At 51.9% G+C, this 12214-nt stretch overlaps 1 protein-coding gene across 7 annotated transcripts in view; it reads left to right on the top strand.

Moving 5' to 3' along the window:
- The window catches only part of DUSP22 (dual specificity phosphatase 22), a 55409-nt gene that overhangs the window by 22763 nt on the left and 20432 nt on the right, over positions 1 to 12214 (top strand). For 6 of the 7 annotated variants that reach the window (XM_081520612.1, XM_081520613.1, XM_081520611.1 and 3 more), the window contains exon 4: positions 9267 to 9316. The exons of the other annotated variant lie outside the window; for it this stretch is intronic. In XM_081520612.1, coding sequence (XP_081376738.1) covers positions 9267 to 9316 — 50 coding nt within the window. The remainder of the gene's footprint in view (positions 1 to 9266; positions 9317 to 12214) is intronic. 7 annotated transcript variants of the gene reach the window in all.

Raw genomic sequence — 12214 nt, 5'->3', positions numbered from 1 at the left:
ATTCTTAGATAGGTGCTGCCCATGGGCCCTGCGCCTGCCAGGCCTGCAAGGGAAGTGGGCCCCCTGGCCCGAAGCTTGGGGACAGCAGCGGCCCCAGACAGTAGCCTGGCCTCGCTGTGGCTGAGGTCCTGCCGTCCCCTCTCGTGCTCTGACTCCTGGGATGGTTTGGAGCCTGCGTGTGCCCCAAGGCAGAGGCTGGTGTCGGGCCCCAGGTCTGGATTGAGAAACTGTTTCTCTCCTTTCAGTTGTCACCACAAGGAGCACAGATGTCATTTCAACATTCATAACTGGGCAGGGTGTCTCCACCAGCTCTGCCCTCTCGTCCAAGGGAAGACCAGTGAATGCATGGTGAGGGGGCGGCAAGCCGTGGCTGCTGCAGCCCTGGCTGCCAGAGTGGACACGGTGCGTCTGGGTCTGAGTGGGAGCCTCCTTCTCTGGAGGGCCAGCTGTGGACCTTGTTCCAATTACAGGAACCGCGGCTGGAGCCTGAGAAAGGAGAGGCCATTTTGTGATGCTCCCTTAGCCGGGAGGGATGCTCCCCTGACCCCTGTGGTCACCTGGGATCCTGGACAGCAGAGTGGAGCCCGGACCTCAGCTTCGGCCTTCTGGGCTGGGGAATTGTCCTTAAGCCAAGACATTCAGAGGTCATTTCAGACTGTGCTGGCCCTCACAGTAGTCAGGGCCTGGCGATGATGGGCCTGGTCCAACCTGAATTTACCTGTTCAACCAGACCAGCCCCCTAGCCTCCAAGTGGAAGGCACACCCAGATCCACAGATGGACCCAAAGTGACTTAAAGTCAGCTGCGTCCATACAGATGCCCTGACTCACGCTCCTGACTTGTGCTCCTTAACCGACCCCTCCCCACGCTCCTGCTGCAGCCCCTGCACTCGCTGTGGCTTCATGACCAGTGCTTTCAGCCAGGCACCTTTAGGTCCTGCCCACCCCAGGGACCGCTGGCCTCCCCACGTGGTTCTCCCCCCTGTGCCCACTGCAAGAGGATGCAGCTGTCTAAATAAAAATAGCCGTCAGATTGCTTTCAGTGGCAGCTGGCGGGGAGGGAGGAAGGGCTTGGTGAAGACTGCCCTTCAAGGAAGGCCTGGGACGCTGATCAGCCTTAGAGCCAAGAAGAAGAAGCCCCCAGTCCTGTTGGGGGCTGGGCACCCACACTGCAGTATGACCCACGCGCCAGGGAGCTCGGTGGTCTCTGATCCCCACATGTACCTCCCTCGGAGAGAGAGGATGCACTTCCTGATGCCCAGGGGAGGCGGGAGTCATGGGCTCACACGCTGGCCTGCACTGCGTTTGTGTGTCCTGATCTGAACCCACCCCGCAGGACTGGCCAGCTGCCAGGATAGGGACAGCACCCTGCTCTGGGTCCGTGTTTGAAACCCTTTGGGGGGTCTAATCCCACTTGGAGGACGCGACGTCATGCCCGAGGGACCTGGAATGCTGCTTAGGAAAAGCTGCTCAAGTTCTGAGGCTCGGTAATGCGCTGGAGGACAAGTAGTAGCCTGCAGGAAGGTCTCATCCCATCGCGAGGGGTGGAGTCTGGACTCAGGTGTTCAGTTACCTGTGAAAAGAGCACAGACAATGTTCCAAACGCTCTGCTCCTCCCGGAGGCAGGAGCCAGCACCTTCCTTCCTGCAGAAAGTGAGGATGGTGGGCCTCGTATAGTCCAGGCAGCTGGCACACGATCCTCCAGGCCCCGGCGACCTCTCTGCAGCCTGGTCGGTGCTGGCAACAACACATGCCTTGTTCCTTCACCAGCACCTCCAGCCACTCAGCGCGTCACACATTGAATCTCATCTCCTTGTTTAGAAGAGTCCTGTGTTGGAAGGAAATCCCTCGGCCCCTCTCTCCAGAGAGCAAGGAGGGGGGCTGAGCACAAGCGGTGGGTTAGCGTCGGGCAACCCCGCCGTGTCCCCACATCCTCCCACACGAGAGACCAGCTCCCGGTCGTCACGTGACTTTGGGAAGGGTCTCCATCTGAGCAGGGCTTGGCGCACGTCCGTCAAGGGCCAGGTGGTAAGTGCGTCAGGGCGCTCTCTGCCTCCCCTCTCAGCCGTGTCATGACAGGAGCCGCGGGTGACACACAGGTGGCAGGCGAGGCTGTGTCCCGATGCACACGGGCCTGTGTGTCACCTCCGGTCCTCGTGGCTGGGTGACAGCGTACGCAGCCAGGCGCACCTCAGTGACAGAGCCTGCGTGTTCCTGGAGCTCTCGTCAGGCCTGAAGCTTGGGGCTACTGCGTCCCCAGTGCAATGCACACCTGAAAACTCCTGAGCACCCGGCCTGCCTCCACTGCGGAGATGGCTTTCCACGGTTAGTGGGTCCGGCCCATGCGTCCCGCGGACCCATTCAGAGCACGCAGGACACGCACACAGAGGCTGTCGGGCTGCCCGGCCGGGGCTGTGCGTCCTGCCAGCCACAGGGGCTCTGGCTCCCTGGACACGGGCTCTCAGGGCACGCGGGAATTTAAGATTCTACAAATGGATCCCTCCCTTCTCTCAGTGACCCCTTATTGATGATGGCTGGAGGAAGAGGAGCTAGGCTGCAGTACGAACTGAGTGAGGACCCAGCTCTGACGGGGACAGTCTGACGGGGAGCCCGACCCTTGCACGCCAACACCATCCTGTCCTGGCAGCAGTTAGGGCAGTCTCTAGAGTCCTCCTGGGGCAGGGGGACGAGGCAGGGAGGGCTTTCTGAGGAAGCACCCCCGCCCCCCAGGCTCCTGAGGGAGAGAAGGCCCCACGGGGCCTGGGGAGCACAGGACACCTGAGACCCGGGCAGCCAGGTGGTGGGCTGGGCGAGCTGGCGGGGTGGGGGGGATGGCGTGACAGAACGCAGGGCTTGGGAGGGTCTTCTTCACTTGCTGACGGGCTGTTTGACCAGCCGAGATGCACGGTTGGATGAAGCTCTTCTTTGCGTCTTTTACAGTCGGGCTGTCCACTGCTGATCACTCCCAGAGAGTGCTTCATCCACGGCGACTTTCAGCGTGGTCGTGTAGCATTAGCGCCTGTTAGGTGACCCTGTAGAATTGCTCGGCTTGGGGAGATTTTGCCGAAACTGCTCCATTTTCATGAGTCATGTCAGGCACACCCCCAGCAGGCCTTCAGGCAGAACCCGAAAGAGGGTTGGGTGGTGTGGCTGGCGTGGCCTCCCCATCGCTCACCCACAAGGCCCGAGGAACCTGGACACGCTGACTGTGCCCACTTTAGCAAAAGGAGTTTGAGCAAAAATAAGCACTTGGGTTCTCCATCTGTGGACCTGACAAGTCAAATGTATGTCATTTTTTGACTAACCTGAAAGAAGCCAACAGGTGCTGGAGGGCTCTCATTTGCATTTTTTCTCACAAAATCAAACTGAAGGCTAAATCTTGTCTCTCCACTCTGACCTTCCCACCCCTCCCCGCCCACTGGGCACCACAGAGTTCTTGGAAGTTGTTATTTGTGGTAGAGTTTCCTAAATTTAGCCGGTGCAGAAGAATCAGTGGCCAACGAGGACATTTAAAAAATGCGTCGTCAGTTTAGAGCCTGGACTTAAGACGTTTCATGTGCAGCTAAGGGAGGGTTGTCTTCTGGGTGGTTTTCTGCAGTAGTTTCGCTGAGACGTTTGCTGGTGGGACCCCCACCCTCTGGACCTTGCCTGCTCGGTGTTTTATGCTGGTATCCAGATGCAGTCTCTCTGTGGATATAATTTGTACTTTTTCTCCTTAAAACGCTTAAACTGAGGAAAAATACTAATCAATGTGCCAGGACTTGGGTATGGCTTCCACATATATGAATGATCCGGGCATCCACGTGGGCTTTTTCCACAGTGAAACTGGGCCGGGGTGGGGGGCGGGTGAGCAGTAACAGACCGCGAGGCTGTCAAACCTGGCCCATTTGTCCATAAGCAATTTCAGGTCAGCAGTTGCCATCTTTTGGGTCTGTGACCTTTAAGAGTGTGCCCAGACTGATTTTTTCAGGGTTTACCTACCTTCAGGTTTATATAAAAGTTCAGAAGCTGTCAAGATCATAGAGAAAGTAGAAGGTTCTGAGGGGCTGAAGCAGGGTGGGAGTTAGTGTTTAGTGGGGAAGGTTTCCTTTTGGGAAGATGAAATGTTCTAGAGACAGGTGGCGGGGATGTGAATGTGAACACATGCAGTGCCAGTGAGCTGCACACTTAAAATGGCTAATCCTGTGTTGTGTGTAAATTACACCTCACAACAGCTGGAGAGCATGAGTGTCTCGAGGAGACAGACTTTTTTTAAATTAGTGGGCTTGTTTCTGATCAAGTGTGAGATGGTTCAAGCTAAATTCTTGTTAATTTGCTGTTTCTTTTCTGGAGTCAGCGTTTTGGGAGTGTGGTGAAACGAGCTCTCCTCGGGGTCTCAGCTTATTTTCTCGGACTCTGCAGTGCAGCCCCCAAATGAGCGGTCAAAGGAAACCTGGTCTTTTCAGGGGACCCCCATGCATACCCGTTCTGCTGCTGACACTGAATGGGAGAAATGAGAAAATGAGGCTTCTGATCATGCTGTTTTGCCTGTATTTCCCGATTTCCGCCCCATGGGAGCCCTTCGCCTCCACCGATGTTTCCTCGTGGGTTGGGCTGTAGGGAGGCACAGAGGAGTTGTGTTCTCTAAGGGGTCTCCGTTAGCCTTCCCGGGAGAGAGAAGACAGCTCTGTGGGGCTTGACTTTGCTTTGAAAAGTAAAATGTCAGCAAGGTTCTTCAGAAGACTCTTACTTACGATGTCTCAGAAAGAAACAAGCAGTGAGTTTAGACATTGTACTCGAAACAAGCGAGAGTTTGGTCCCTTTACGAGCCCTGAAATCAGACCCTCTGCCCTGCTTGCCAAGTACTTGCCTACGTATCGTTTTAAGTGTCATCTTTAGTTTCAGGCCCAAAGAAAGGCGAAAACCTTACTCTTGGTGGTTACTATGCTTGTTGAAACAGAAAACTGAAAAGTATTAGAGCTTTTGAGAATATAGAGTTAGAAAGCTCTAACCTTTTGTTCAAGAAGAGCCTCTGGAATGCTTTCTGAACTTTCTTCTCAGTCAAGTGCTAAGTCCTGCTTCTTTTAAAACCTAATGCAGAAGCTTCATCCAAAAATCTGTCCTTGGCGATCCCACCTCACTCTTACTTCTTCCCTGTATTTCCTACATTGAGTCACACTAACTGATGTCACTTGGTATTGTGAATATTCAGCACATATGTGTTTTACCTTTTCCTCCCTCTGGCTCCCATTTCGTCAGTATTGATGCCATTCGCAGGACACATGAGGACATTCAAAGTGTTATGGAGCCCAGAGAAATCTGTGTTCTGTCTTCGTCCTAACTGAGGCTGTGTTTGCACTTCAGGGCCAGCTCTCTACACTGAGAGTCTGTAACTTGACATTTATCAGATCCAAAAAAGCTTAATGTTAATTGCCTTTCCACCAGTCACTTTTCGGAAATACTGATTTTTTTATGTATTTAGTAAGAATTTTATTTCAAAAAAGATAATTGATTTTAGGGTTTTTAAAATAATAGGGGTAATATGAGGGAGGAAATGCCACCTAACGAATGCTATAGTAATGGAAACATTGGTGCTGTTTGTATTACTTACGAATTTTTCAGATTGCTGTAGAATTTTGCCCTACAATAAGATATCCTCTCTTTTTTCTTTTTTGCTAAAGTTTCCATAGCTTAGCTAAACACACCATGCCCCTTATCCCTGTCTCTGAGAACTCCAGCACTACAGAGTGGGCCTTTGTTTAGGTCCAGGCAGATGAAAAATGTAAAATGTGTTCCACGTCATCCTGAGACATTAGCAGAGCCCCGTCCTCTAATACCGGATGATCTCAAGTGTGTCCAGCTTTCTTGTTAGCGCTGAGGACCTACACCTACAAGCAGCACCCTGGCTGCTTTCTGAATTAGTAATTAACTGAACTGTACACGTGTGCAGGCATCACAAGCCTTCTTTCAGGCACCTTATGTTCTGCAGTCTGGCCTCCAAGGAGATGCTTTGTGCTTTGTTACTGACTAAGCCAGGATAAGTAGATGTCCTGGGTGGTGAGCAACTGAGGCTTTGTGGCAGTTTTGACTCCTTTCTTCACTGCATTTGCATAGTTTGTTCCCTTCCCATTGTAGGTCACGGTGAGCCACCGGGCCAGGCAGGCCGGAGGCTGACACCTGGAGCCTGTGAGTGTGCTGTGCCCTCCGCGTGGGGTGCCTCTAGTTACCGTGGTCACCAGAATAAGGCCTGCGTTTCACAATAGCTTTCTTCCCATCTACTATGCTTATACTATGGTCTTCATGTTATCTGGTCTTCACGGTGTTCTCATCATTCACCAGACGTTAGTAAGTACCTGCTGTGTGCCAGGCATCATTCCAGGGAAGGTTATTATTGCTGTTATTGTCTTTGAGAGAACAAAATCTCATATTTCATATTTTCTGTGCCTTTCCTTGAAGCAGAGGGTCCCCAGATTTGTGGCCGGGGCTACTTGTTCCTCCGCAGATGCGTCACAGACGGGATGCCGTAGTGGCCACACGCCCGTCCCAGCTGGCCCGGCTGAGGACCCCGAGGGGCCAGGAGCAGTCTCCTCAGCCTCTGTGGGCCCCGAGGGGGCACCCTGGCCATCTTGCCTGGTTTTCTCCTGCCGTGTAGGGCCAGCCCCTTTCCCTTTGTGCTTCGGGCACCACTAAGGGGAAGGAGACCCTGTCAGAGAACCCCGAAGAAGCAGAGTGCGTCCTGCACACCACACTGGCGTCGAGCGTGGACGCTATCCGTGGGCCGAGAGCTGCTTACCCACCTCCTTCTCTTCCTCTGCTCCGTCTCTCTCTCCTCCAGACACGTGGGCTGGGCTGGTCCTGGATTCTGCTGGAATCAGGGGCTGTTGGTTGAAACATGTAGTGGGAGCTTTCGCCCCGTGGAGGGACCCTTTGCATGTGGCTGGGTGGCCAGCTGCTCAGAGCAGCGGTGTCAGGAGCACAGCAGGTGGAGGCTCTGGAGGACCGGTCGGCAGGGAGTGGGGGACGTGTGGGGGGGGTGGGCATCTCACAAGCTTCTGGGCCCAATCCACAGCCAACCCTCACTCGGGAGCAAAAGGAAGAGTGAGTGAGTCATTTCAGTGGAGAATTATGAGCTGATCAGCGAGTGTATCCACACCCCGGCTTGTGTGGCCTCGGTGAGGGAAGGCGTGAAATGACTCCTCCAACAGTGTTGTTTCCTTCTCCCTCTCACCTCTGTGGTCAGGAGGCACGCTGGAACTTCAGGCAGTTGCCTCGCTCTTTCCAGGGGAGCAGAGGAGCCCAGGGAGAGGGGACAAGGAGAGGAGACAGAGGCAGGAGACAGTGGGCAGCAAGGCAAAGCTTGAGCGGGGTATGGGGGCAGCCTGTGGCTCACTCTCTTCCCCTCAGCTGACCTTGCCTTTTCCCTTCGCCTGTGGGGCGTTGGGCCCATATGATGTGCTGCTCTGCGGGTGAGTAGCAATAAAACTCACCTTCTTTAAAATCTAGAGGGGCCTTTGTTGGAAGATGTAATGATTGACTCAAAACTAAAAATGTGTGTACGTGAGAGAGAGACAGAAGCAGGAAAAATGTTGTTTCTGGCCTCTCTAATAGTGGGAGACAGGCAGGGGAACTGTGTCCCCTAACCCTGGTGACTCATTTGAAAAGACCCTGATGCTGGGAAAGATTGAAGGCGGGAGGAGAAGGGGACGACAGAGGATGAGATGGTTGGATGGCGTCACTGACTCGATGGCCATGAATTTGAGTAAATTCCGGGACTTGATGATGGGCAGGGAGGCCTGGTGAGCTGCAGTCCATGGGGTCGCAAAGAGTTGGACACGACCGAGCGACTGAACCGAACCCTGGTCTTAGTTACAGACAACAGTTTCCACTCTAAGCTGTGTCAGCAGAAGGGGGCCTTTTAAGAAAGAGTCCAGGCTTGTGGTCTCCTCAGAAGAGCTGGACAGACAAGCTGTCTTCTGAAGCCCCAGTGAGAATACGCAGACCACAGTACACAGCTGCCCATTGTGACCCGCTGCACGTCCACCCAGCACTGCCCGCCCAGGCCGCCACCCACACCTGCTGAGCGGCTGCTCTCCACCTGTTTGACTCTTCCCGTGTCCCGTTTCCAAATCTGCCTCAAGTAGGCGTGTCAGACGATGAAACCAGGCCACAGGTCTCACCCCAAGAGCAGAGGTTGAGAAACAGTCCATGTAGCTTCTGTGCTGGAGTGAGGGATCTACAGCACAAGGGACCACGTGCTCCTTACCAGGCAGCACTAGCAAATACAACACAAAAGTTCCTACTCATGTGAGCTGACACTACAATTTTTGTGTCCAACTGCAAAAAAATGCAAATAACTTAGAAATAGTGATTTTATGACTTCAGGTGCTGAGGGGCTTGCGGTTGTCTGTGCCATGATTCCGCATATTTCTCCTTCATTTACTCTCAGGTTGGTTATTTTTCTGGTTTCTGGTATGTTCGCCCCATTGGATTTCTATGACATGGTGGCTATATTCTGTTTGATTAGGCTATCATGAGAGAAAAGTTTAAAAGTGGTTTATTCATTAATAAGTCTTCATGGAGCAATATTGCTTTGCAAGTTTTGCTGAGATTTCTGGACTCTGTATTTTCACCTGACACTGTAGAGTTTTGAAACTGTACCTTAAGTCCCTTCAAAGAAGAGGTTTTAATAAAATTCGAGTTCAGCATGATTTTTATAGCACAAATTTGCATAAACATTTTTATAGATTTTTATAGCGAACAATATGAAGTTCATTTTTTTTCAAATTGAGTCATTCTTGTAAAAAAATTAGTTTGGGATATAAACTTTTACTGTTCTGAAAAACAAGCAAGATAAATCATTTTCAGTATGTGAAGGTCCAAACACTTCTTCAATGGACTTACGACTCTCGCTGTCCTGGGACTGATACACAGCATGTCATCATGACAAGGCTTCTATTCTCAGTGCTTCCTTTCTGGCCATTCAGGGTCTGAAATGAAATAGATTAAAAAGTGGAGAATGCGCATCGGAGGTGATAGTTTTGAAACTCAGTAAGTGGACACTTAACTGAGAAGTACTCAGTTATTTTGCTTTTCGTGTGCATGTGGTCATGGAAAGTAACCAGGAACCTTAACTAAAGAGTTTTCCCCTAGTTCCTTGGCAACAAAGGATAAGTGAAAAACTTCTCCTTTTTATTTTTTATTTTTTGACCCAAGTAAATAGTTCCTTTAAATATTTTTCTCCACAGAGTATCATCTTTTTATTTTATATATATTTTTTATCATTCCACAGGGGGTTAAATACCTGTGCATTCCAGCAGCGGATTCACCATCTCAAAACCTGTAAGTTGTTTTCTGTCTGTATGATTTGGACATGTTAAAGGGAAAGGACGTGCTGTCACCGGAGCAGAGGGACCTCGGGGCCTGGCAGCTGCCCTGCTGGGAACAAGAGGCCCTTCAAGTCTGTGCTCCGGGTGGCTGGTCCTTCCACTGAGCAGCTCCAGTGGTGTGTGTGTGTAAGGGACTGACTTTGTAAAGGGTGTCTCAAACCACGCTTTAGCATGTCTGCAGTAGAAACAGAACATGAGCCACAAATGCAAGCTACACATGTAATTTTAAATTTTCTAGGTGCCACATTAAAATGTGAAAAGGAGAGCGGTCGCAACAATTTTAATAATACATTTTATTTAACTCAGTATACCCAAAAGTACTACCAGTTCGACATGTGCTCAGCATTTTAAGGATGAGATATTTCACATCGTTTTATTCATACTAAGTCTTCAAAACCTGGGGTGCTGTTTGCACTTACAGCACTTTCCGTGTGGACCAGCTCCGTCTCAAATATCCAGCAGCCCCATGTGGCCAGTGGCTACCCCAGGGGCCAGAGTACTTGGGAAGCTTGTCTAAGTTGAGAGACCAGGCTTTTCTGGTTAGAAAGGTCCTGCCCTCTCTTTTCCACAGCTGGAAGCATCTCAGTCCAAGGAGAGAGTCATAATCGTTCTCCTTTCCAGATCCCCACGGTTGTACGACGCCCATGGGACTGGGCTTAGGTGGATGGGGGACAGGGATTGGAGACCCACGAGGTAACAGCTGTGACACCACCTTGCTCGGTGTCTGGAGGTGATGTGGACCAGTTGACTTTATCCTGAGCCTGGATTTGAGCCAGACAGCTGAGAGACTCAGGAGCTGAGGACATGGCTGTCCCAAACATCCATCAACCAACTCGTTTTTGCTGCCTGTTTTCGGTCAGACACAAGGACCCTTCCAGATGACACGTAGCTATGTTTCAGCAGGAAGAGCCTGTGTGGTTTGAGGATTTGGGAGTCCAAGAGCTTGTCAGCGTTCATCTTTCATGGCTCTCGAGCGCTATTGCCTACAAGTTCTATATTACAGAAATGCAGACCGTAAGAATCTTACCCCCTGAAGGGTGTCCACTGCTGAACATCAGCCAGCCTTGGTTTTCCATGGCTGGAGAGCAGAGACATCTCAGGTTATGCAAGAATTTTGTGAGATCCTACCTGTTTGGCAAAAGGGGGAGCATAGTCGGATAGGCTGCTGTGGGGAAGACCAGGGTTCAGAGCAGGGCGGGCGGTGCCAGTCCGCCCAGGAAGGGGCAGGGGAGGCTGGGCGAGGGGCAGCAGTTCCCACCCAAGGTCATGTTTCCACACTGGCTCTCCACGTTTCACAGGAAAAGTCCATCTTTAAGATTGGAGATGATGGAGGAGAGACTTGGCATGGTCACTAGGCCCACGGCAGCAGCCTGGATGCGGGAGGAGAAGTACCGGAGAACTTGCTTGGTTGCCAGTCGTGTCGAGAAGCAGAAGTGGTTGGAGGGCACGGTGTGCACGGAAGGAAGTGAGCCGCTGCCTTTCTCTCGAGACCACAGTGATCTTCTGCCCGTGTTTTGGTGGCTATTTTTAGAACGGTTGCTCTGGTCTTATCTCAAACCGAGATTCTGACATGCTGTTGAACTTATCAATACCTGATTAACATTCTGACTGTTAGGAGGAGTCTGATTGCCGCACCACCTGGGCATTTGTAGGCAGGGTGGATGGCCACTGTGCTTGGACCACCCTGTCCGCCAGGACTCTCCAGCTTTGGTGCTTTGGAGGGGGCAGCACTGGGCTTGATGTCTAGGGGTGAGGACCCCGACCCTGCCCTGTGCAGACATTAGAAATCTCAGGTTCAAGGCCAGCTCCATCCGCCTTGGGCAGGTCGTTCTAAGGCCCCTGAGCCCCAGTTCTCTCATCTGCAAAGGCCTGCCTTTAGCATTTGTGGAGATGAGGCCATGTGTGAAAGTCTTCTCTGTGACCTCCGAGCACTTCTGAAAACAAGAGTGTGCTTTTGTTCAGAGTGCATTGGTGTGACCTAAGAGTCACAGGAAGGGCCATTCTGGTGCTCAGGAGACTGTGCCCTGCGGAGGACGCGGGCTGAGGCTGTCGTAGCCCGTCCCCTGACTTCTGACGTCTCCTGGATCTGCTCAAATCTTCTGGCAAAACCAGCCCAGCGACAGTCAGCCTGGGCGCAGAGGACTAAGCTGTAAGATTTGAACTAGTTCTCTCCTGTCGCAAACATGTGCAGAGGTCTTGTAAGCTGTGTGATTTGCCTTATTTTAACCCTTTGTTGTATCTGGATGAGAGGGTGGTCAGCAGGTAGGTGCTGCAGTTGGAAAAGGGGGTCCAGACCGTAATTGATCGGAGACGGAGTTAGTGCTCATAGGCTCGTAGGCATGTGGATGAGTCTTTGGGGAAATGTTTATTTTTGATCCGTTAGTAACAGCAGAGCTTATACACAAGTAAGGGTTTAGGTGCATAAGTGTCCATGACTCTGTAAACGTGTCTTGCTTTAGTGGAGTTCTGTGAAAATAGTGAAGCAAAGCTTGGAATTCGAGTGAAGTCCACATGTTAAGAGACAGTCTACGGAGCATCTTGAGTTTCTCTTTGCCTGTTACAGGCGTTTCATTGGAAAGCACAGCCCGCAGCTTAAGGGTGAGCATGAGCTCACAATACAGCAGGTCTTCTAACGCTGACAGGCAGAGCCCCTGACTGTGTGGCCTCCTCGCTGTGCGCAGCCTGTGCTCATTACTCGCCAGGTCGGGGAGCGTGTGAAGGCTGACCGTGAGCCTGCAGTGTCTGTAACCCCAACCAGTGTAGACAGTCAGGGCACAAAGCCTCCTCAGGCTCTGTCACCGGCTAGAACCAGGGTCCTTCCCGTGAGCAGTTTCTTCTTGGTGCCTAAGAG

The sequence above is a fragment of the Giraffa tippelskirchi genome, chromosome 8, assembly GCF_054371585.1.
Source record: "Giraffa tippelskirchi isolate mGirTip1 chromosome 8, T2T-mGirTip1v1.2.pri, whole genome shotgun sequence".
Taxonomy (NCBI): domain Eukaryota; kingdom Metazoa; phylum Chordata; class Mammalia; order Artiodactyla; family Giraffidae; genus Giraffa; species Giraffa tippelskirchi.
Note: the sequence above shows the minus strand (reverse complement) of the source record. Positions and strands in the feature narration are given on the sequence as shown.